General features: G+C 37.3%; 3 protein-coding genes across 6 annotated transcripts; 1 reads left to right on the top strand and 2 right to left on the bottom strand.

Annotated features, from left to right (window-relative positions):
• Window positions 1-428: 428 nt before the first annotated feature.
• On the bottom strand, window positions 429-7,829 carry LOC107782029 (uncharacterized). Of its 4 annotated transcripts, none has more exons than XR_012705324.1 (22): window positions 7,353-7,788; window positions 7,185-7,264; window positions 6,851-6,937; window positions 6,711-6,761; window positions 6,483-6,600; window positions 6,310-6,366; window positions 6,055-6,149; window positions 5,898-5,981; window positions 5,456-5,506; window positions 5,304-5,366; window positions 5,183-5,229; window positions 4,572-4,641; window positions 4,435-4,497; window positions 4,098-4,187; window positions 3,987-4,025; window positions 3,157-3,306; window positions 2,988-3,065; window positions 2,725-2,839; window positions 2,359-2,407; window positions 2,179-2,259; window positions 1,622-1,715; window positions 429-862 (listed from the first exon to the last, which is right to left on the bottom strand). XR_012705324.1 is itself a non-coding variant. In XM_075244682.1 (22 exons), the coding sequence occupies exons 1-22, from the start codon at window positions 7,603-7,605 to the stop codon at window positions 777-779; spliced, it is 1,842 nt and encodes a 613-aa protein (XP_075100783.1). In that variant the 5' UTR covers window positions 7,606-7,829; the 3' UTR covers window positions 429-776. The 4 variants fall into 4 exon arrangements, 3 of the variants coding, with proteins under 3 accessions (XP_075100783.1, XP_075100781.1, XP_075100782.1); XM_075244682.1 differs by having other exon boundaries at window positions 2,754-2,839; window positions 6,085-6,149; window positions 7,353-7,829; XM_075244680.1 differs by having other exon boundaries at window positions 2,754-2,839.
• A 3,211-nt stretch (window positions 7,830-11,040) lies between these two features.
• On the bottom strand, window positions 11,041-16,608 carry LOC107782038 (beta-carotene isomerase D27, chloroplastic). Its single transcript, XM_016602876.2, has 8 exons — window positions 16,420-16,608; window positions 16,247-16,339; window positions 16,039-16,140; window positions 15,781-15,880; window positions 15,390-15,481; window positions 15,176-15,256; window positions 11,799-11,867; window positions 11,041-11,441 (listed from the first exon to the last, which is right to left on the bottom strand). The coding sequence occupies exons 1-8, from the start codon at window positions 16,549-16,551 to the stop codon at window positions 11,304-11,306; spliced, it is 807 nt and encodes a 268-aa protein (XP_016458362.2). The 5' UTR covers window positions 16,552-16,608; the 3' UTR covers window positions 11,041-11,303.
• Window positions 16,609-22,661: 6,053 nt separating this feature from the next.
• Window positions 22,662-23,630, top strand: LOC142176654 (secreted RxLR effector protein 161-like). Its single transcript, XM_075244750.1, has 2 exons — window positions 22,662-23,022; window positions 23,512-23,630. The coding sequence occupies exons 1-2, from the start codon at window positions 22,662-22,664 to the stop codon at window positions 23,628-23,630; spliced, it is 480 nt and encodes a 159-aa protein (XP_075100851.1).
• Window positions 23,631-26,141: the final 2,511 nt, after the last annotated feature.

The following is a 26,141-nucleotide window of genomic DNA, read 5'->3' as shown; positions in this document are numbered from 1 at the left end:
AAAAACTGGTATTTATCAATGGTATGTATCTCCACTGATGTGGAAACAGCTTGCCGGATAAGATCTGCCTAAGAGTTGTAAGGTGTAAAAAAAAAAAAAAAAAAAAAAAAAAAAAGTCGATGAACTGAAGAAACGCGAATGAAAATAAATAAAAAAAAAAAAAAACAGCACCACTCCAAATGATATGCAGAAGAATCGTTTCCCCTCTTTTTATCCCCAGCTCTAGATAGCTCCCATCCCTTTTATTCGCCTAAGACGAAAGGATTTTAACTAGAAAGCGGCCATGAAGGCGACAGTCAGTAATCAACTAGGCCAGCATGTCATATTTTGCTTATTTGCACTTCTTCCATTTGAATAAAAGGGCAGAAGTTCTAGAGTTCATCTATATCCAAGACAAAAAGTTAGCCCACGCAACTAAAACAACCATATACGTCTCAATCCCAAGCAACTTGGGGTTATGAATCCTCACTGGCATGTTTCTCCATTTAAAGTCATCTCAGGCCAACATCATACAAATAAAAATTACCAAAAGTTCTCCATATTTTCTGTAGGCATAAAAATCTCAGACGGTTAAAACTCCTAAAAAGCATAGGACTAAACTAAATAAACTTACATGACTAAAACATATGCCCAACTAATTGGTATCGCGTAGGTAGATCTTTTTGCTCCATCATACCCTATCTTTCGCTTGGTCTGCATGGATTCGATTGTACGTGGGCAACTAAACGTTAATATTCTTTAAGACATGCACCTCGTTACAAAAACCAATATGACCGCTACTGCTGATGTATTGCATACACACTTCCATTCTGCTGCCTCTTAACATAAGCTTCTAACTTTCCTGTTGCTGCCAAGACCAGACCTGTCGCACAAAGACAAATATGACAGATGGATCTTAGGTAGAGGGATCATCACATCATGTCGAATTAACAAGTTGCAAACTCTGTTAGAATCCTATTTTGGTAATGGCGTAATGCATAGGAATACAGTATCATCGCAAAATTAATATATGTATAACATTTGTCTGCTCAGCTTATCAGGTCCTCTCTTCTACCACCAATCTCGAAAAAAGATCCACTTATACCAATATATTGGCAGGGTCAAATAAATTTGCAAATTGCGACTAAAGGAAGCGATGGACGAATACAAAACATGCTTGGAGAGAGAAATGCAGAAACAAAACGGCTCGAGGAAAAGAATGTTTAAACTAGTTATCCCCTATAACCCTCCCAACTAATCGTTCCCCATATCCTTCGCCACTGCTACCCTAGTCTAAAGAAACGTATACATATATCTTCATATATGTATATATATCAAGACACATAAGAACAGCCATAGATTTCTTAAGCAATATAAACAACTTTGTTAAACTGATAAATCTTCCTTGTGAAGAAATAAAGGACATCATCCGATGTCACTGCCTAGAGCAACACAATAAAACAATAAGCACAGAAACTGTATGGAACTATGAAACTGCCTCTTAGATAAAGGACAATACACATTTACATCAATGTCAATAATAGGGAAATAATAAGCACCAAAAATGCCATTTTCTTTTATATAGCATGAAGTCCATAGTTATTATACTCAGGACAGACACATTCATCCAACTAATCCCTACCTAGAAAAGGAGCAGACGGCCTCCCAGGCCTTGACTTAAATTCAGGATGAAATTGCACCCCAATGTAAAATGGATGATCTGGAAGTTCCAAAATCTGCATAAAAAGCGTTTTTTTTTTTTGGGTTGGGGAGGAAGAACAAGTCAACAATAGCAATAACAGAAAGAAGAAAGTAATCAGGAAATCACAACAATGTGACCAAACGATGCACCCAAGGGTGGGGCCTAGTGGTCAATGAAGTAGGAGGAGAACCATGAGGTCTTGGGTTCAAATCCCAATGGAGGCAAAAAACACTAGGTGATTTCTCCCAATCTGCTCAAGCTTTGGTTTGCAGAGTTACCTGGTACCTGTGTGGGTGTGAGGTAGCAGGTATCGGGTGGAATAGTTGAGGTGTGCTCAAGCTAGCCCCAACACCACCGAGATTTTTGAAAAAAAAAAAAAAGAAGACAATGTGACCAAATGATCACTGACATAGAGCAAGAACAATGTCACAAAGAACTAGTTTTTCGTTTCTTCAGGAAGTCAATAGTGACTTATAACCTATACTGCAAAAACAAACCTCCATCCGTTTCCCACTTTCATCCCTTCCTACAAATTTCAAGCCGGCTTCTTCCAAAGAGCCAACAATCTCAGGATTGACCTGCAACATACACACAACACTAAAAGATTATGCTGCAGGGATGACAACATACATGAAACGACCATTTCAATGCAACAAAGTTTACTCTTATGGTTTAACCTCATATCTATGGCGATGTCGTTCGTCCACATATTCTGAATTGTTATACCTGCCAACAGAAAGAATGTTAGGTACTCTTACAAACATGCAATGCAAATATCAAAGAAATCCTGCACAGGTGCAAAAACTCAGGTCTCAATGAAAAAAAGATGTCCAAACGAATCATAGTCCCCATCACAAATCAGGCTTGACAACTTCAAGATCAAGTGTTATGCTCCTGTCAGAGGTACACAGCATACAAATTACATTCTAAGCCTAGTTCAAAGCCTAGGAAGCCCTGAAAGATGCCAAATGACCCAATCATCTGATGGAGGCACTCTAATGATGATAGATGAAAGCTTTCTAGTCTAATTCTTATGATTTAACTGTGAAATGATGACATATAGAATCTGTACAGCTTTGCAGTGATACAATCAGGAGTCTGGAACAACGTTCTTCGAGAACCAAGCCTCATTGTACTTCCCATATGTGTTTTTGATCCCTGCATTACCAAGAAGATGTAGTAGAGAATCTTACTAATCCATACTTTAAAAAGAATGTAGCAGCGAAATGGGAAAAAAGGTAGAGGAGTTCATTATAAAAAGGCAATACAGCATCCATCTATTTATGCTTTATAGTGAGCAAGCTACCTCTGGCATGAAAATTACAACACGCTCAGGTGTCTGGGGATCAAACTCTTCACTGTTGGCCTTCTCCAAATGTAAAACCTTCAACGGTTAAACCATATAGTGCCAACTATTAGAGAGTTTATCAAACACAATGAATCTTCTGATTTGATGTTCAAGAAAATGAACTCACAGATCTAGCAAACTCAATAACAGAGATCTGCATCCCTAAACAGATCCCCAGATATGGTACGCTGTTCTCCCTGGCATACCTTGCAGCCAACATCATTCCCTTGACACCCCGATCACCAAATCCACCAGGAACCAAGACGCATGCTGCACCCTGCACAGGAGGATTTGATTAAATAGCCTCTAAAATGAACAAGATTTTTGCACAACCTTGCTAGTGAAATTGTCAGAGAAAATAGTTCATAACAGCACAAGACTACACACTCAGCTTAAAATTCTTGGTAATATTAGATGACAAAAACACTATTCATGGATACACTGCATGCTATTGTAATAGAAGCTTAGAATTTGACTGGAGTGACGTATTCACACACATCTCACATTAGCACTCAGCAGTAACAAGGCATCTTAAGGTAGACCCTAGAAAACCACAACCACCATGAGCTAGAATCGGGTAGTGGGTACCCACAATAAAAGTACAAATGGAAGTAAGATGATGAAAGTTGGCAGGTGGACTAAAGGCCAACCTTGAGTAAGTAGCAGTGCAATAAAAAAATTGAATTGTCAAATTCACCCAAAATAAACCTCGAATTGTCAACACGCCAAGGAGACAACATGACGTGTTAAAGAGATGATCAGCTAAGAAGTTGGTCACCCTTGCTCTATGACTAATATTGCTATAAAAAACTACTGTTTTTTTCTTCTCACTAGAAAAAGCAGGTGGAGTAATTCATGTCTAAATAAAGTGAAAATATTGAGCAAACAATGAGCAATAACTGGAGCAAGAATGACGGATGACATAACTATTACTACTAGACAAGGATCAAAATTTACCCTTAGAGTCTTCCATGCAGCTGCATGAGCTTCTGGATTCTATGGAAAAAGGTAGTTACAATCAGCAGTCCGAGGCAGCACTTAACGGGAAAAAGAGGAAAAGCTAGGTACCAATTTAGCACTATCATCTTCAAGATCTGATGCTGCAATCCAGGCGATTGACGGCTTCAATGAACATGCAATACAGGCATGCATAAGAGCCTGGAAATATGAAAAGAAACATAGAAAGACAGAGTAGTCAATACCAAGTAACAGTTTTAAGCTGCAAAAGTCTTATCTTTCTATTCCAGCACCAGGAAGTAGAATATTAGCAATGTCCAATAGGAAAATGCTACTTTGAAAATAAAATCGGAAGCAACACATGCAGGCCGGTTCCTGAAACTTCAGTTTGGTTTATTACGCTTGAAAAGAAATGTGGAGATGTTCTTTGCAGTATCATTAATGGTACCTTCACTACAGACAAATATGAATCTGTTAGCCCAACGTACTTCCCAACCATCGCAATGCTCACCTGAAAAAAGAATAAGTTTTGCTCAGAGCATGTACTTGTTAGAAAGTATACCTATATTTCCTGATCCTACTAACAGATTTGGTAATGTTATCAGATGTCTCAGCTCTTCTGGTCCACTCCTGTAAATCAACATGTCTTGCCACACTGAGACATAGATAAATATTGTCAGCAAACATATTAAGCTCTTACAAAATATCAAAATCGATTAGGCTCGTTTAGGTCCATATCAGATAGCAGCTACTTACAATTAAAAAAAATACCAGGTTAAACTCATAAATGAGAAAAAAACTGCATATGTAGCTATTAAATAATTTTGCGATTTCAGTAGAACAGTAGGGGAATAATGAGAGTAGAGAATTACTCCCTCTTTTCCAGAAAGAATGACATTATCATCAGTATTTGCGGATCCAAACAGTTTTCTCTTTGTCTACGATCTTTTCAAAGACTTTTAACTAAAAAAAATATTAAGTGTGATGCATAATAGTACTACGTACTGTATTTGCTAAATATTAAAATTTTAGCTAAGAAAATTCAAGAAAGTTGATATCTGAATTCACACCGTAAATTTGATGCATTGACTCTCATTTTCGAATCCCAACATTCTTTCTGGGATGCAGGGAATAATTTTAAAATTCCAAATTCTAGCTTAAAGAAAACATAAAAGAAGAACGAAGAAGCTTAGTACCTTAGTAAATCCAGTTGCTTTAGAATAGCATCATGAGCACTTTGGTTCTGTTTTAAAAATGGTAATCATGAGCAATATTTACATTACAATATGACAAATGACTAATGGCAGCAAGGCCCACCTGAAGCAAGAGAGGAATGTGCCAAATGTTTGGAACATCATGGATATTTAGGATATTAGCAACCTACGGGAAAAGCAATAAAATGGAAAAGTTAGAAGTGACTTTCAAACCCAAGCCGCACAGTAAGAAAAAGCCTCACAAATGAAACTTACTGGAACATGACAAAATTGCGAAAGCTTCTGTTTGGCATTCTCAAGCAATGGCTGTAACATAATCAAAATAAACATATTTCCATTGTGTCAGCGGAATGGAGATGTGTCAAAGAAAAACAAACTCCTACAAATTGAGGTGAAACTGACATATGAATTGCCTTGCTCTGACTCACATTGAGGAGCTTTTACTTAGAGAAACCAAACCTATTAAGATGATAGGTCCTAATGCTTCTAAGAAAACTAGCGAGGACGTTCACTGCTAATCCATCTTACAAACTTGGAAGACAGAACAAATGAAAGGGAAAGGGGATCACAGAGATCCTTGCATCTTCTAAGCACAGTCTAGCTCATCTTAAAACTGTTATGAAATATTAACTAAACTAATCCTGTAGGCATCATATAGAATACTAAATGCAGATTATTGCGAAGGATCGCAAAATACCTGAGCAGAACGGCATGCTAAAAAATGGGGAATCAAACCTAATGCTCTCAGTTCCCGCACACTATGTTGGGTAGGCTTAGTTTTCTGCAGAGGCAAGGGAGACTACAGAGAGCAGTATAGGGAAAATAAAAAGAACAAGAACAAAACAGTCACATGCTTTAATCATATACGTGGCATAAGATATTACTTGCTCACCCACGACCCCCAATACAGGTATAAGACTGACGTGAATGAGGCAAAAGTTATCTTGCCCTGATAGATAAAAATAGAATAGTTACACCAGGAAATTGCAATAAAGAAAAGTTAAACTAATGAATACATTAATACAAATCATAAGAGGGCATTCAGCTAGAGACTAGAAATCAATGGCATAAATGATCACCCCCTCCAATTTAAGCAAATTCCCACTTACCGACTGAAAAATATAACTGTCGTAAAGCCTCAATGAAGGGCATTGATTCAATATCGCCTAAAAATGATCAAGTAAGATGTTATTTGAGAAGAAACGACATGCTCATGGATAAGGAGTAAGAGAAAGGAGCAGCTCTGAGTACATAAGATACCACTGCCTCTAGAAGAACTTACCTACAGTCCCACCCAATTCAATGACACAAACATCTGCAGGTCCCTCCTCCCCATCCACAGGAACAAGAGATACTGACTCAATCCAATCCTTGATAGCATCAGTGATGTGTGGAACCACCTGAAAGAGGGGGAGAGAGAGAGAGAGAAACAACCCCACAGTTCTTAGTAACAGATTTCTTTTACACTGATTTTCTCATACACCATATCACGGCAAGAAAGTATAATCACCTGAACAGTTTTTCCGAGGTAATCACCTTTCCTTTCCTTCTCTAGTACAGACTGGTGCATAAACAAACTTATTTAGTGTTGAAGGGAAGCACATCCAGACACAGACACACAAACGTGTATTCGTGTATATGTATAAGCACCTGATATATCTTTCCAGTTGTGATATTGTTATCTTTGGTCAATGTCACATCGAGAAATCGTTCATAATTTCCTAAATCTAGATCAACCTGTTGAAGCACAGTAATATTGCAAAGAATGAGCAAACATCTTTGAAAATATTATATTGGTTAGAACACGATATTCTCTCTGATAATTTTCATGGAAGACAGTATTGATGACAAGAGTTGAACAAAGGGAAAGAATTTAGGTAACAATAAATATCCATTATAAGAAGTGTTTGAAGTCAAAAGTTGTAATTATTGAAGTGAAGTAGGGCAATACGGCAATAGAGAAAAACAAAGAGATGGAAGGAACCTCTCCACCATCATCGAGCACAAAAACCTCCCCATGCTCAAAAGGAGACATGGTACCAGCATCGGTGTTCAAATAAGGATCTGCAAAACGCATTAATATCTCCCAATGATGTGGAAACAAAAGAGAGTAGCAGTAGTGAAGTAAGCACAATTAAAAAGAAGCACAAACCAATTTTGATGGAGGTAACCCGAAGGCCGCAGGCTTTAAGAACAACACCGATGCTACTTGCTGTGACGCCCTTCCCCAAACCACTCACCACCCCTCCTGTTACCACAACGTACTTCATTTTTTCCACTTTCTCCTTTTGCCAGCTACTCACTGTACTACTCACTACACGCCTCGCCGCCGGAATCTGTTGGGTAGCTGCCCGTTTGAATGTACGAGACGGAACCCAAAAGGCGTATCTTGTCAACATCCACATTTTATTTTATAGAGAGACGCAACATTGGGAGCTCACGCCTTACTCGTCCAACCCACCAGTTCACTGCACTATAACTTATTTTTTCCTTTATTATTTTCCTTTCTCCCCCCTTCAAGTGTGTACAGACTTGATTCTACATTAACCTAAACTGTTTCACATGGAACTTCCAAAAAAAGGCAAAAAGGATAGGCTTGCCTATGTATTATACGTCTCGCATTTGATTTAGAACACAAGTTACTTAACAAGGTAAGTACTTGTATAATAAGTATACCGTCAAATTATTTATCGGATAGAATCGAAATGAAAGTTGTTAGAATGGGCTTGACTGGTAAAGACAACTTTTTTGAGCTTGTTTAGAATTGAGGCTTAAATCAAACACCTTTTTAGAGGTTTTTAACACATTTGATCGGTAAAAAAAATAATTCTAGTCGCTAGTTAAATATATAATAATTATATACAAAATATGTACATTATAATTTAATATATAAAAATATATATTTATCACCTATTATTTTGAAGAGGCTATACTGTGTAAATTTTTTCTTTTTTAAACTATATTTGTATATGATATAATTTATTCGTCTTCTTGAGCCAAGGATTCTTTCGGAAACAGCTTCTTTACTCCCTCGGGGTAGGGATAAGGTTTGCGTTACCCACTGTCCTCCGACCTTCTCCCTCTTGGAAACAGGCTAATCAAAATAGGGCATCCAGACCCCATTTGTAGGATTTTACTGGATTATTATTGTCGTTGTTGTTGTTGATACAATTTACATATTTTGTCAAATTGGATTTAATTAACTGCTACTTTTGGATTTTTATTTTTTATTTATTTATGTGTTAAATATTAAATATTTATTATGTCTTTTTATTTTATTAAGCCAGAAAAGTATTATTTATATGGTGGAGCAACATTGCTGTCAAGTTTATCCCTTTGGTACACAAAAAGTGTTGAATGTAGTTGTATTTGAGTTTGCTGAAATACATAAATAGTCACTTAATGTTATCACCAATTATCAGATAGACATTTTAAGGCTGAATACATAGACAGATCTCTAAATTTGTCCTTTTTTTTTTTTTTATTCAGACACTTAAACTCACCCCACTCAATTTATATTTAAATTGTGTCAATTAGACACGACAATTAGATACTCATGCCAATTTAATTGGCACAATCTGCACAATCTAAATAGAGATTGAGTGCTCAATAGATCATGGGGTGAGTTTAAGTGTTTAGGTGAAAAAAAGGGATAAGTTTAGGAGTCTGTCTATGTATTCAGCCACGTTTTAATACTAGTAGTGATCGAATATAGAGAAATACGTCTTGCGAACACCTGAGTTTTGGACGTGTCAAATACACAAATCAATTACCAAGACGTGTAAACTATTTTATTTTATTTTAAAATACGAGCCAGCTGCAATGTACCAAAAAAAAAAACAATGCCTTCCTCTTCCTAGTTTTCTTTTCCTTCCAAGTTCCAAACCCCTTTTTCTTTGCTTTCTTCCTAACCCTTTCCTTCCTTCTCCCCACTTGCCACCTTCAGACCTCCTTCCCCCTCTCCTTTTGAGAAATGCTCTTTTAAGTAATTGATATACAATATTCGTGTTTGATCAAATTTCTTTAAGAAGTGCTTCTAAATTTCGAATTAAGCAAAAACGTATTATCAAGATTCATTCTACAACTAAAGTTATCTTAATCAAGAAAATAAGTTTGAATATTTATTATGAAAGATTTAAATTAATTAAAATATATTAAACAAAAATAAAGTATATATATTAATATTTTAATCAATACAAATATAATTAAACCAAAAAGGAGAAGACAACTCTATAAGAGACTAGTTACGGATAGTCACGTGCCTAATAACTCTATGCTAAATCTTGAGGTGTAGTTTTTTTTCTTTTTTTTTCTTCTTATTTATATTTTAAAAAAAGAGATTTTTATGTTGTGCAATTACTGTAATTGAGTAATTACAGTTTACAACACAACTTTTGTCTAACTATCAATTATTTATTTCTGATTTCATGAGAAAATCTTCGTAATTATCTCAAACTAAATATTAGTCTCATAGAATAAGCAAGTTGATTATTTATGCGATTTAGACTTTAGAATACTTCAACAAAGCAGTATATACAAATTTTAAACTTTTTTACACCGGTAGTCTTTAAAAAATACTTTGAGTAACATAATATATGATTCACCTTTAGAACAATTTCTTCTTCGGTCGAGAAATAACAAGTTTGAATAAATTATATTTGATCAAAAATAATTTTCTACAAAGATTAAATTTTTAGTAAGCATTTAAATCGGGTCCAATTCATAAATTTGGCTGCCCAACGGACATTACAAAGTGGGTTCGTTGCAACTGTTACTTTAACAACAAATTAATCCAAATAATCGACCACCCAACTACTTAAACTAAAAATAGCTAGTAAAAGTATAATATATATACATAATTTATATATTATATGTGTATACTTATGTATAATTTATGTATACGGCTAGAAAAAGTAAACAGTGAATATGACAGACTATTCGTATAAAAATTCCTTTAGGCAAGTATAAAATTGGGCGTACGTGTAACTATAATTTTTTCCTAAAACTATCACTTTTATGTCCTTTTTGGGTGTTCAAATAAATCCCCATAGTACATTAAATTCAATTTAATAAACTGTACATGCGTTGGTAATGTTGTAAGTGGCAAAATCAGGGACAGAAAGAGATTCACTATTTGTAGCATTCCATGAATTTTCAGAAAAAGCTCCATTGTAACTTAATTTACGTAAACACGTGAGGTAATGCAAGGTAATAAATTAAGATATTTTTGTTCTCTTAAGCAAGTGAAAATCACTAAAATTCAGTAAAGATTATTTGTAATCCTGCGAGTTCATGAATATTATTTGTAATCCCATATATAAAGATTTTTGTTAGTAATGATATATAAATTATTCTTTATTATTTACAACTAATAATGGTCATATATTTAGCCCCTCGTGAGTATCCTGCTAAGATATGTGACCAGTTATCTAAACCAGCACCTCCTTACATTTCTAAGTGTGCATAAGTACCTCTTTTGTTTGCTATGAGATCTATTTGGTTAGAAGCTATCAAATATACACGTGGGAACCAAAGATTAAGCTAAGAAGGAGAAAAAACAAAGCAATTACATGAACATTTGAAACTGGAAAGACGCGTGTCCGTGGATGTACCAAAAACCCCAATTTCCTAAACTGCCCCTTCGACCCCAAGCTCCTCTCCTTAGCTGCTTCTATAATAGTAGTAATATGAATTAAATTAGTGAGGAATAATCTGGTAAATATAAAATTTTAATAAAATATTTTATCATGAAAAATCATTTTTTTAATTTTGCTTTTGCTTCTTGAAGAAGCGAAAATTGGTAGCTTCTTCTCCGTGTTGCTGCTTAAACACCTCAAAGCTCAACACAAAAAGTGTTTTTTTGCTCTCCCAGAATATCCACATCGGTTACAATTGCAGTTGCTATGTGCATTATATTCTAGAGTTTTATGCATAAAATGAATTTTGCTGTTCGTCCTTCTGTTCTAAAATTTCCCTCTTACAAGTAGTTACACTAAACTGGAGGTAGACGCTACTTTTGCTGTAGTGTTGTGGAAGACAAACTATGGACTCAAGATATTAGAATAACAGGACAATTAAGAGAAGATTAACAAAAAAACAAAAATCATGCTTTCGGACACTTGTGTGCATCCATGTTATGGCTCATCTCTTTTCGGCGAACAGCGTTGGGGCATATCTCCAAGCATGGCTCTTTAAGAGTGTCGTCAGCTTCTGGCTGAGGAGGTAGAATCCCGAATTTAAACTGCCAATTAGATTGGCACGACGTTACGCAAGTTCCCATGGTGTTTCTTGGATGCACAAAAATTAAATTACAAGCATCCCATGCATGTGCTGCCAATATGTCAACTTCCTCACAACTATCAGCTGTAGTTATATCAACTAGAAGTGGATTATATTCTTACTCACTCTTCGCTCAATGATCTCTTTTTTGGGTGGGGGTGGGGGTGGGGGGGAATGCTGCTTAACATTTTGGTCTCAATCTTGAGTTCCGTTAAAACCTCCACATGGTCTGGTTGTGTTGCCAATAATATGCTTAGGATGCATGAAAGAAATATGCTTTTTACAATAGCACCATCACTTGGCCAGTGAAAACAGTTACCTGGCAGCTATAATCGGTGAAGTTTGGCTCCATCACCAATGGAACTCCCATGTGATCCTTGAAGAAAGTCTAAAAAAGAGAACGGCAAAAATGTGATGCACAGCAAACATATGAAGCTCAGATATGGGAACCTTGAACATAGTTGTAATACATTTGCGGAAGCAGCCATTTGTCTTTTTAAGTAAGTAAATTTCATTAACAGAAGCAGCGATTAGTTTAAGCATTTGTAAAGTTCAAGAAGCTAATAAATCGGATAGAAACATCAGTGTGCCACCACATATTAGATCATTGTAGTGCAGAACAAAATTTAGATCATCTGCCTCTAATACATTTAACTTGAGTTAAGATTCGTGTGATCTCTAAAAGGCCTCTAAGTTAACCTATACATGTACTCTTAGCATCATTGAAAAAGAATGTATGAGAAAAACGCAATATGAAAAATAGCATGAGATCTCATTCCAATAACTTTTCACAGAGGTAAGAATATTGAATTTGACAACTCATGAAGCTACTGTATAACCTAATCTGCAACTCCAGTACATGTTCTAAAGTGTACACGCTTAATCAATCTTTTTACTTGGTGTAATCTTTGCAACATAAATAACTTCCTTTTGTTTTTGGATTTTGTTAGCTCAGTGAGTATTTAGATAAAAGTCAAAAGAATGTCCAGGAGCAAGCTTCTTTTGGTGTACTCAGTTGCATCTAGGAGATGCATACTGAATGAAATCTTGCTTTATCTGATCGTGAAAAAAAAAAAAACTTTCTAATTATAAATCACTACTATCTACAGTTTGAGTATCCACACATAAAATATTGAGGTGGGGTGGGGGCTAAAATCCTTGAACAAGTCTTGAGCAACTAAAGTAACATGTAATGATACATAAGGTTATATCGCTCTTCGGGCAGTACAAGCATGCCTTTTGTGAAGAGTTACATAAAATGATAAAAACAACAATTATGTCTCAATCTTAAGCATGTTCGGATCATTTATGTGAATCCTCAATATCCATATACCATATCACTCCATTTGATCACGTTTCAGCCCAATATTATATTAGTTTCCCTAAAACTGAAAGTTCTCCACATTTTTTACTGATATATAAATCTCTCACAAGACAAAAGACACTCCTAGTTCTAGCAAACAATGGATCTAAAGCAAAACGTACTAACAAGAGTAACGCTTGATTCCAACTAATTGGGATAGCCCATGCATATGTTTTCTTCCATTGTGCCTTATTTCATGCAAGGTCTATATAAATTTCAAGATATTGTAAGTCTTTTCAAGAAAATTTCCTTCCCTTTAAGTTTAGGTCAATCTCGTCTCCTTTTAACACCTTCACCACCACGATTTCACACGTACAGATCAGTGTATTTCGATGTAGGATATGTCAAAAGAATCTCAAACATACTTTTCTCATTTTATCATCTATGTGTGTCATTTGCACCTTTGATCATTTTTAATGGAACACTAAATTAAATCTAAAATAGAAAAGAGGTGGTTGGGGAGGTTCAGGATATACACATAATTGATTAGCGAGATCTGCATGCACAAGACTTTGAAGTCCGCTATAGTCTTAACGGAAGGTAAAGCCACATTAGTAATTTGAACATGCAATATTGGCATCCGAAGGTATGTTACATGAACTCGATTAGAAGTATATACGAGTGTGTGTACATATAAGTATATATATGTGCGGATTTTTGCTAATTTTTAGTTTATTCAAAGAATCTGTACGGAATCCATTAACACCTATGTCATCCATTTGATGCGGGTATGCCAACTGATGATATGTTGTTTGTGACAATAATCAACAGCAATAAAACTATCATATAGTATAAATGTTAATTACATAAATTTTCATTGATGTCAATCCTAATTTGAAAAGCCACACGCGGGTTTTAAAACAACAAAAACCTTCCTCCTTTTAATTTCTGTATGCAAATAGTATTAGTCACGTGAACAGACTACTTCTCTTACCAAAAAAAATTGAAATCCCGATACATTGAAGCACAAATTTTGAAAATTTTACTTCAGATGAGTTTTTAAGAAAGACTGTTATAAGAAGATAGACAATTTTTCTCCTCGGAGAAGCACTTCCCGAAAACATATACCACATAATTTTGAAAACAAGTATTTAAGGCCAAGAAGATTATGAAAAGGACTTCTAGAAATAACAGCCCCCGCCCCACCCAAAAAAATCATTCATTTTATTTATTTATGAGGAGATAGCTATTGTGAGCACCAAATGAGCAGCCCTCCAAAATATTCATCTATATCAACTATTACCTTTATTTAAAACTCCAATATAGAAGGGTTTTATTTCCCGTTATTTCAACCTTTCTTTCTGTTTATAAAGTCTCAACGTTAGCTCAAACACATAGTATGAGAACTAAAGTTTTATGGAAATAGTGGTGTCAAAATAATAATCATTGACAGAATGCTAAGTAACAAAAAACCAAAGTGCACATGACGAACTCATCATTATATAAATGCTAACAACAACAACAACAAGTCAACAACCCAGTATAATCCCACTAGTGGGGTCTGGGGAGGGTAGTGTGTACGCAGACCTTACCCCTACCCTAGGGTAGAGAGGCTGTTTCCGATAGACCCTCGGCTCCCTCCCTCCAAGAACTCCCCACCTTGCTCTTGGGGTGACTCGAACTCACAACCTCTTGGTTGGAAGTGGAGGGTACTCACCACTAGAGCAACCCACTCTAAATTACAAAAAAGGACAATCAACTACACAAATCTTACAATTGGGGAGGTTCTTGTAATTTTGAAAGTCGTATGGAAGGGAATATTGAAGAAACACTTACAGGTATGCAGGCTGACAAATACTTGGATATATTTATGATAGATAACGCATAAACAAAAATGCAACTCCTCGCGGATGCATGTATCATATTTTTCTGTCTGTTATAAACATATTCCTTGAATATACATATTAAACCAACACATATGCAGACATACACCACCAATACTCCTCCTATGTACTCCTTGTCACTTCCAGTCGTGCTCTATTACCTGAATTGGCTGCTTAGGCAAGGAGCAATCTAATATGTAGTTATGTACTAGCATATGCTGCTTTGATAGAAGAACCATATTTTATAAAGTAAGAAATAGAAACTTAAAAACTCCCTGCTCTGGATAATCCACACAACATAAAAGGCAAAAAAAGAGAGGAAAACATGAATGAAGCAAATTACAATCTACTAGATATGGAGGGCTTATACACAATCTGCGCACGATATTAAAGCAACCGTCAAAGACTCAAAGTAATTCACCAGATAAAGAATGACAAAAAGTCAGCACTGCAAATGCATCAGAAGGACGCAATTAGGAACTATAAGAAGTATCACTCTAGAAAACTGACCTGTGTAGGGAGTTTACATGTATTAATACATACACCCACACATTTGCTCTCTTCCAGATACTTGCATTTCTCCACAAAAACCTATTCCAACAATTATTTCCAGAGATCAAAATAAGGGTGAAAGCATTTTAACTAGTGGCAGTCCAACTTGTAAAAGTTTAATATCAAGGAAACCCTGATAAAATACAGAGAGTAAGAGAATAGAAATACTAACCCCACTCATCAAAGAGGAACCATTAGGAAGATCCACCGAATTAATAGCGCACGGACCCATGAGCCAAGGACAAGATAATGCAGTCACCCTTGCTTTCAGAAGCATAACATTCAAATATTCAGCGAAAAAGTAGCTAGTTTAGCTTAAAGGGAGCTCAAGAAGAATCAATTGTACTATCATGCAGTGGCAGAGCTACTCATATTTTGCGGTAAAATTACACTGTATAGATAGGTAATTTTTTTTTTTATATACATATACTATATGTTGTCCCCTTGACTTCTCTGTGTGTTTATTTCTTTATATTTTGACACCCCTTAATTAAAAACCAGGTTCCGCCGCCACTGCTATCAGGAAAGCAGAAAATCTAAGTTAAGGAAGAATGATCACTCACCAACCATCAAGGCTGCAAATTTACCACTATCTATAGGTACAACAAGCATCCGGTAGAGCTCCAACAACAGAGGAGGGAATAGTGATCTCAATATCCGGACCTGTCACACTTGCAGCTATCACAAGGTGAGATATGAAAATCTACAACCCACTTAGTCACATCGGCCACAGATTCAACCACACCTCCCCGCAAATAAGTACTCCACCGACCAGAGGAAATTTTATATATGAAAGAAAAACAACACTAGAATGGTGTTACCGCGGCGTCTCTAGTTTCGGAATTGTTTTGACCAACCGTCAGACGATGTGCCACTTCAATTAGCCCCTCGTACCCATGCTTATCAGAGTCCCACCGAGTCTCCTACCCAAATTGCAGGACTATTTGAGAAAACCAAGCAATATGAAGTGGAGACGGAGGTTTAAAATGGGCTTACCTGTACCATTTTGTTCCGGAATAGAGGGCTTACCTGGACCATTTTGTTCCGGAATAGACTTAGGAACAGGTTATCAAACACGCCGGGCTTGTAAGCAACAGGAGACTTGTTTTTTCTTGCTTCAATCTGTGGGGAAGGAGAAATAACTTGTAAGACGAAATCAAAAAAAAAGACAAAGAATTGAACAAGGGAAGAGCATTTCCCACAGGTTCTGATGTACTAGTAGAGAAGCACGAAACGCGAATATCAACTTTTCCTTTGAGCGAAGCGAAGAGGGACGAGGGCATTTGAAACATATCCATATCCGGACTTCCTACTCTATCAGGGTTGTTTGGCATCCGGTGTGATAAGAGGCAGGATTAAAAATTTATACCGCCAAAAGATATAAATTTAATCTCACGCTTAATTCATGTGGTATAAATTAATTCTAATGTTATAATCCCGGATAATTTGGTTGGATTTCTTTCTTTTACTTTCGACCTCAAGTATTTTCTTTAGGTATAATATCATAATGGCAAAAAGTTCAAATATGGGGGAGAACATAATTAGCTCTTCAACTTCCCTTTTGTCAATTAAATTGTATATGAACCTAAATCTTGACCAGCCAAGTTTCATAAAAAGGCCTTACCGTTAGGGGTCATTTAGGTGTAAGATACAATTTATACCGGGATTATATACAAATTAGTATACAGTATAATTTAAAATAGTTAATTACTTTTTAGCAAAATAAAAGTTTGTACACTAGAATGGTAGTTAGTTTTATTGTTTTAATTCAGTTAAAAAATATTTAATTTTCATATTCTTATTCCACATTATACCCTACTTAAAATAATACATAGATTTTCCTCATTACCTTACATGTATGTTATTTATGAAGAACAATGATAAATTATGTGTCATGCTATATTTTGATGATCTGACAAACTTAATGTTAAGAACCAAGTGGGGAACCTGTTTCACATCCTCTGAGTACTTAAAGATGAACATGTCTCAAGTCTGGGACATGCTCCAACTTTCAGAGTCCAAGAAACAATATAGGGAATAGATCGATATCAGTGTCCTTGCTGACAGTACCAGTCAACTCCCCACAGCTATAAAATGACTGTAATTGTTCCTCTGCACACGCGCAACAATGCAAACAGTGGAGCAGTCACTTTATGGGGAATGCCTTTGTACCAAACATGCTTACATCATTCAAGTGATGTCACTTATGCAATATTAACATGAAGGAAAGGCAAAACAACACACACACACACTCTAGAATTCATCAAGCTTTCTCTCAAGTGTATTGCCAACCTGCAAGTGACATTCAAGGCGTCAAGAACAAAGAACAACATAACGAAGGACCAGTTTCCTGCATTGAGCCATCATATGTCCTTAGTTGTGTAGCACCTTTGTCAAAGTGATTTACTTGTAATTCCTACTTAGCTTAGTTAGAAGCATTGTGTAGGAGACCTTTGTAGAATCATAAACCATGTGTTTGTATCTTGGCTAGAGTTAGTCGAGTTGTAAGCTTTGTAATAGAGTTATTACAAATGGGCTTATAATAGAGTTATTACAAGTTAGTGAGGGATTAAGAAATTAATTTCTAGGTTACAATAGTTTATAATCTGAAGTTTGCTCAGTAGTGAAGTTGAAATCCTACAAGGGTAGGTCGTGATTTTTAATCCCGTGAGTTGAGAGTTTTCCTTGTAAAATTCTACTATGTCATTTACTTACTGTTGTGTGCGTGTGTTCCGTGGAAACAAATAGAAAACCTGGTTCTCTATATAAGTTTGGTGGACCCTTAGTTTCTATCAATTGATATCAGAACAAGTTCTTTCTATCAGGCTAACACCTAGAAAGGATCCTCATGGCTGCTCTACCAAACTTTGAAGAAGGTCAATCAACCTACAGACCACCATGATTTAATGGCCAATACTATGGATGGTGGAAGATAAGGATGCATGATTTTATCATGGCTGAAGACTCAGAACTTTGGAATGTCATCTGCGATGGTCCTTTTGTTCCTATGAAGACCATTGGAGAACCAAAAGTGTCAGTTCCCAAGACAAGGAAAGAATACAATGATGCTGACAGAAAGGCTATAGAGAAGAACTTCCGAGCCAAAAAGATCCTCGTCTGTGGTATTGGACCAGGCGAATACAACCGGATTTTTGCTTGCCAATCTGCCAAGGAGATCTGGGAAGCTCTCCAAACAGCACACGAAGGGACTACTCAAGTCAAACAGTCGAAGATTGATATGTTAACCATTGAGTATGAGCAATTCAGGATGAAAGACGATGAGTCCATTCAGGATATGCACACTCGCTTCACTTCTATCATCAATGAGCTCCATTCTCTGGGAGAAATCATTCCAAGAAACAAGCTTGTCAGAAAAATACTCAGCGTATTACCTGGATCCTGGGAAAGCAAAGTAAATGCTATCATGGAGGCAAAGGATATGCAGAAGCTGACCATTGATGAACTCATTGGCAATCTGAAAACTTATGAAATGAAAAAGAAGAAGAAGGATAATGAGAGAAGAGAGCCCAAAAAGGAGAAGAACCTCGTCCTCAAGACAGACAAAAATGACTCAAGTGGTGAGGATGCCGATATGGCTTACCTGACAAAGAGATTTCAGAAAATGGTTCACAGAAATGGAGGTATTCTAAAAAGGGGCAGCTCTAGCAATTCAAGAGGCTATGACCTATGTCATAAGTGTAGAAAACCAGGACATTTCATCAAGGATTGCCCCATCCTCAAGCAAGATCAGTACAAACACAACATAGACAAAGTAGTCAAGAGGAACCCGGTTCTTGACAAATGATTCAAGAGAAAAGATGTCGTTGACAATGTTGTGAAGCAAGATCTTGCTACATGGGGAGACTATTCCAGTGAATATGGAGAAGATGATGAAAAAGGCGACAACTCCATGATGGCAGTAGAAAGTGAAGCAATTGAATATGACACAATCTTTGCCTTGATGGCACAATTTGACGATGATGAAGATGATGACGATAAGGTAGACTTTCTAGATGTTCAAAGAAATCTGAAGTCTTACTCTCCAAAAAAAACTTATGTTTTGGCAAATGTTTTGATTGATACTTATCACAGTCTTATAAATGATAAAAATACATTAACTGTGGAACTAGGAGAAGTAGAACATGAGATGGATGATCTAGTAGTTTGTGTGGTCGATTTAAAAGAAACCATTAAGAGTTTGAAAAAAAAAAGAAAAAGATGCCCTAGCTGAAATAATTTCAAACATAGAACATGAGAGAGATGACCTAACAGTTGTTGTGTTTGATTTAAAAGAGACCATTGAGTGTCTTAAAGAAGAGAAAAAAGCCTTAACTAAAAAGGTAGCTAACATAAAGCATGGGAGAGATGACTTATTAGTGATAGTTGTAGACTTAAAGGAAATAATTGATGAACAAAAAGGAGAAGGTGGTCATAAGATTACTCGAAAGGGAAAGGAAGTTGCAAGTGAGGAATATCTTATGATTGAAGATGAGTTAAAATCAGTAAAATCCAGTCTGTGTGCCGAACTAGAGAAAAATAAGCAACTTCAGGAAGATCTAGGAAGAGTTAAGAGTGATCTAGAAAAATCACTCAAGTGGACCTGGTCCTCTGATGCTATCATTGCCATGTATAAGAACAATGGGGGAAACAGGCAAGGAATAGGGTTCAAAAGGGAAAAGACTCCATATAACCCTCATAGCAAGTACGTTACTGTACATAATAATTGGCTCTGCACTCACTGTAGTAATACTGGGCACTTTAAGGAAACCTGTAAGGCCAGATTTCAGTCTCAATAGAAAAACAAAGTTTTTGCTAAAAAGGTAACTACTGTTAAAGAACCTGGGCCCTCATATAAAAAACATATGATGCCTGCTTGGATCAGAAGAGTCCTGATTCATCCCTTTCCTCATTACAAGGGACCCAAACTTATTTTGGTTCCTAAGTCTAAACCTTGATTTCCTTGTGCAGGGAGCAGTGAAAGGGAGCAGCCAATAATGGTACATGGATATCGGTTGTTCGAAGCACATGACTGGAAGCACAAATAATTTCCTTTCACTCAAGGCCCTGCAAGGCGGGAGTGTGTCCTTTGAAAATGGCAAAAGGGATACATTCTAGGAGTTGGAAGGATTGGGAAGTCTCTTTCTCACTCAATTGAAATTGTGTACTACGTGAATGGGTTAAAGTACAACTTGCTAAGTGTATCCCAAATCTGTGACAAGGGAAACAAAGTAGAATTTGTGTAAAAAATGTGCACAATCACAAATTTTGTGACTGGTGAGGTGGTTCTGGTGGCTAAAAGATACAAAAACATTTATGTTGCTGATTTGGAGTCCTTGCAAAATGGGAATCTCAGTTGTTTGAGCGTTGTTGATGATGATGCTGAACTGTGGCACAGAAGATTGGGTCATGCAAGTTTTACGTTGCTTAACAAATTGGTCAAGAATGACCTGGTTCGTGGCCTTCCCAAGTCAATCTTCAAGGATCACAAGGGTGTGATGCATGTGTAAAAGGAAAACAAGTCAGATCCTCTTTCAAGCCCCAAAAGGAAGTGAGTACCTCAAGGAAACTTGATCTCATCCATATGGATCTGTGTGGACCTATGAGGGTGCCAAGTAGAGGAGGAAAGAAGTATATCTTTGTTATAGTGGACGACTACTCCAGATTCACCTGGACCCTATTTCTCAGAACCAAGGATGAAACCTTTCCAGTATTTGCTACATTTGTGAAGAAGATCCAGGTGAAAAGGAGCCATAATGTGGCGTGTATAAGATCTGATCACATCACAGAATTTGACAAGACAAAATTCGACAAATTCTGTGCTAAAAATGGCATAAGTCACAATTTTTCAGCTCTAAGAACACTTCAACAAAATGGTGTTGTGAAAAGGAAGAATAGGACTCTTGAAGACATGGCAAGAACAATATTGATTGACAGTGGCATTGCGAAGAGTTTCTGGGCAGAAGCTGTCAACATTGCGTGCTACTTGGTGAACAGGTGCATGATCAGTTCCCTCCTTAACAAAACCCCGTATGAACTGCTGAACGGAAGGAAGCCCAAGCTAACATATTTGAGGACAATTGGCTGCAAATGTTTTGTTCTCAATGGTAAGGAAGCACTTGAAAATTTTGATGCCAAAAGTGATGAAGGAATCTTTCTAGTCTATTCATCACAAAGCAAAGCTTACAAAGTATACAATAAAAGAACTCAATGTGTTGAGGAAATCATACACATAATCTTTGATGAATCTCACCACCTATGTGGGAAAGATTCACATGATAAGATGGATCAAGACGAATAGTAGACAACTGTTCCTGGAGAAGTCATTGACATGGCAAATGGAAAGGCTGACATGATGAGTCATGTCAAGGAGTCAAATGATGATGGTGCAGTTGTATCTCCAACTGATGTGGAGGAACCTAGTCCCTCAATCACAACAACTGAAGCTGAGAACAGGGTGGTAGATGCTGAGCCGAGAAGCGGATCTCACGTTAACCAAGGATCACATTCAGAAGTACCTGGATCCTCTCGCAATGAGATTCATGTATCTAATTGGAAGCACAAAAGTTCACATCCTCTTCAAAATGTGATCACTCTTCTTGACTCCGGGATTCAAACTAAATCAAAGTCAAGAAATTCACTAGCCTTCTCTGCATTTCTTTCTCAAGTTGAGCCCAAAAATATTAAGGAAGCATTGAAAAATCCTGACTGAATTACTGCTATGCAAGATGAACTTCATCAATTTGAGAGCAACAATGTGTGACACCTGGTTCCTCGACCTGCTGACAGAACAGTTATAGGAACCAGATGGGTATTTAGAAACAAACTTGATAAGTTTGGAAATACAACAAGGAATAAGGCAAAGCTAGTAGTTCAAGGCTACAATCAGGAAGAAGGGATTGACTATAATGAAACTTTTGCTCCAGTTGCTCGAATGGAGTCCATCAAAATTCTTATTGCCTTTGCATCTCATATGGAATTCAAATTGTATCAAATGGATGTCAAAAGTGCCTTTCTGAATGGCTTTCTAAAAGAAGAAGTCTTCATCAAGCAACCACCTGGCTTCGAATGTCATGAGCATCCTGAGCATGTTTTTAAACTCGACAAGGCCTTATACGGGCTAAAGCAGGCTCCTCGTGCATGGTATGAAAGGTTATCCAAATTTCTTCTAGAAAATGGCTTTACAAGGGGGAAAATTGACAACACTTTATTTCCGAAGAAACGGGGGAGAAAGCTGCTTATTGTGCAAGTTTATGTTGACGACATCATCTTTGGTGCAACAAATGATTCTCTATGTGAAGAGTTTGCAACGCTCATGGGAAGCGAGTTTGAAATGAGCATGATGGGAGAATTGAATTTCTTCTTGGGTTTGCAAGTCAAGCAAACTTCTAAGGGAACAATGATAAGTTAGTAGAAGTACATCAAAGAGCTTCTGAAGAGGTTTGAAATGGAAAGCTCAAAAATTATTGATACTCCTATTTCCACTGTCACTCGTCTTGATATGGATGAACCTGGTTCCCCTGTGAACGAGACTATGCACAAAGGTATCATTGGATCACACTTGTATCTCACAGCAAGCAGACCGGATATCATTTTCAGTATGGGATTGTGTGCGAGGTTTCAATCTAATCCAAAGGAATATCATCTGAAGGCTGCCAAAAGAATCCTTAAGTATCTCAAAGGAACGCAGGACATGGTTCTCTACTATTCATTAGGAGATAATTTCTACTTGATCGGGTATGCTGACACTGACTATATTGGTTATCTGGTGGATAGGAAAAGCACTTCTAGAATGGCACACTTTCTGGGTTTATGTCTAATTTCATGGGGTACAAGAAAATAAAACTCAGTGGCTCTTTCAACTGGAGAAGCTGAGTATGTGGTGGCTGCCTCTTACTGTGATCAACTACTGTGGATCAAGCAACAACTAGAAGATTTTGGTATTTTTTTTTATTGTGTGCCCTTACTATATGACAACACAAGTGCTCTCAACATGGCAAAGAATCCAGTTCAACATAAGAGAACAAAGCACATTGATGTGCGACATCACTTCCTCAAAGATAATGTTGAAAAAGGGCTTATCTGCATGATATTTTGCAGTACAGAAGATCAAATTGCAGATATCTTTACCAAAGCACTGAGCAGAGAGCACTTTGAGAAGAATTGTTTTGCACTGGGGTTGATACAGTCAATCTGAGGACCTGGTCCCTCGATAATGGGATATGAAAGAAATATACAGGTAAAATTGCTAAAAAGTGTTTTCTGGTAAGGTCTAACTCACTTCTATACTATTACAGGTAGACACGCATGTCAATTACAGAGCAAGCAACGAGCTAACATATGGCAGTTTTGCAAAAGGACGAGGCTCACATTTACAAAATCTGTCAGGGAACCTGGTTCCCGTGACACAAGTTAGTGGTTCCTTGTGCACTCTCATGCATAATTTTTTTAACGGCTAAAAAGGATGCCACATCATTAAAATGTCAGCTTGCTATTTTTTTCTTTTTGGAACCCAAGATTCATACCTGTTCCGAAACGACCCGTCTACCCAAAAAATTTAATACCCTTTCTCAACCGGTCCCTCATCCCCTTTTTAATAAATCCAAACACTGTCACTCTCACAACTGTTAACATCCCAAAATTCCCTTTTTCTTCAACAACCAAACATCTTCTTCTTCCATAAATCCTTACTCCACTCCACTATGTCTGAGAATCTTGAAGCCAAAAATGCTCCAAGCATCGTCCCCACTATGTCTTCGCCTGTCGTCAAAATAGTAACAGAGTCTATGACCTCTACGCTCTCTAGCACAAACCCTAAGTAAGAGTCATAACCAACTACCACTTCTTCCCCAACCCAATCAAGTACTGATTCTCATCGGAGTCGCAAAACTTCGAATCCCAAGAAGTTTGTGGCAGCGACCTCTCCTTCCGTTTTATCAGAAAAAATGGTAGAAGTAGATACAGTGGCGGAAAAAGAACTTCAGGAAATCTCTAGTTGGCCAGTGAAAGAAAGTTCTGAGATGCAAGGAGTGGGTTGTAACAGTGATGAATCAACAAAGACTACCCCATGCCTTGATTTGAATGTCGCCGAGTCTACAGGTAATGCTCTTCCTATGTCTTCTGAATTTACTTTGGGTTTGCAAGAACAAGAGGCCATAGATAATATATTGTCAATCGCTGCTAAGGGCTATGCAGTTGGTGAGTATGAAGGCGTGTCTGAAACAAATGGGTCTAAAAGGGAAGGTAATAGTCTACTGGTGGAGGGAAGGGAACTGGTGCCTGTCAAAAATCTGGCACCAGACAGTACTACTGGGGAACTTCCAGAGGGACCTGATCCCTCCACACAAGAGGAGCACTATGATCCTACTTGGGATGAAACTCCCTGTTCTTCTAAAGAACCCCAGGTCAGTACTGATCATGCCTCTATCTCTTCATTTCTATGTTGAGCTATTGGCCATTGTTCCTCCTGAGATTAGATCTCTGTCTGAGGAGGAAAATGAAGGGAGTGAAGAAGACTATGATAATGTGGCTATTGCGAGTTTCATTAGTGCTAGGAGTAAAATGGCAACTCACCAACCGCCCACTCCTAAATGGCCCACTACTAGACTGCAAAAGAAGGAAGCTCTTGAGTTAATACTGAAGAAAAGTAAGAAAGAAAAGAAGAGGAGGAGGTTGATGAAGGGTGGAAAGCAGGTATATGACGAGGTAGTACCTACAGCTCTTGTGGTAAATGTTGATGACGAGGTGAATGAGGAACCTAGTCCCTTGATCCGTAAATATTCCAAAAACCTGCTGTTCTAAAATTTGGTAAAACGTCATTTGTGAGTGTGATGGAAGTTAGCAACATTGCAGTGGACAAGTCTGTTGAGAAAGTGGCTGAAGAGTGTGCTGAAAAGGTGTCTGAGAAGAATGTGTATGAGAAGGCGTCTGAGAAATCTGACGAGAAAGGAAAAAGTGTAAGAAAATCCATAAAGAGAAAGGCCGGCGCCAATGAGGAACCTGGTTCCTCGAAAAAGGCCAAGGTTAGTGTGACCAAGGATGTTGGACTGGAAAATCTGAGAAAACAGAAAGTGCTTTGGGGCAGAACCTTTGCCCCTGACATTCTTGACATGACGGGAATGTTACGACCCAAACCGATGGGCCGCGATGGGCACCCGATACTTTACTCAACCGAGTACCAACATAACGTATCTTTCTTATTACATCATCATAGGTAAGTGGGCCAGAAGGGGCGTCATAAGATAAATAGAGTAAACGTGAGGGAATTACCCGACATGGAATGACCCAACCTGATATAAAAACTTATACACGTGACATACGGGCCTATAAGACCAACATGATGATTTATAAACTCAAAATATAGGCCAACAAGGCCATACAAGTATCCGTACACATGACATCTGTCTACAATCCTCTAAGAATACATAGTTATCATAAAGGTCAGGACAGAGTCCTGCCATACCAATCAATACATGTCCTAATGATACTGACCAAATAGCAACTCTAGAGCAAATGGAGCACACCAACATCTTCCGTTGAGCTGATAGCCTACTTGGGGGGCTCTCAACCTATCTATCGGGACCTACGGGCATGAAACGCAACATCCCTAGGAAAAAGGGATGTCAGTACAAATAATGTACCGAGTATGTAAGGCATGAATATCAATACATAAGAGACATAGATGAAACATGGAATAAAGAATTCCACCTGTAAGTCTAAATAACTTTGTAAATTTTGAAACATTTATAATGTCATGCACGTGCGTATAAATGTCGTGTCATGCATAGGTATAGGTGTAAATAACATAATCAAGCCTCTGAGGGCATCCCATCATATTATTTTGGCCACTGTGGGCAAAATCATCAACGTATACCCGCTGATCAGGTGGTGGTGCGTATATAACGCCGTAACCTTTTTCCATATCCCA

This window comes from Nicotiana tabacum, chromosome 22 (genome assembly GCF_000715075.1).
Source record: "Nicotiana tabacum cultivar K326 chromosome 22, ASM71507v2, whole genome shotgun sequence".
NCBI lineage: Eukaryota > Viridiplantae > Streptophyta > Magnoliopsida > Solanales > Solanaceae > Nicotiana > Nicotiana tabacum.
This window is presented reverse-complemented; position numbering and strand designations above follow the sequence as displayed.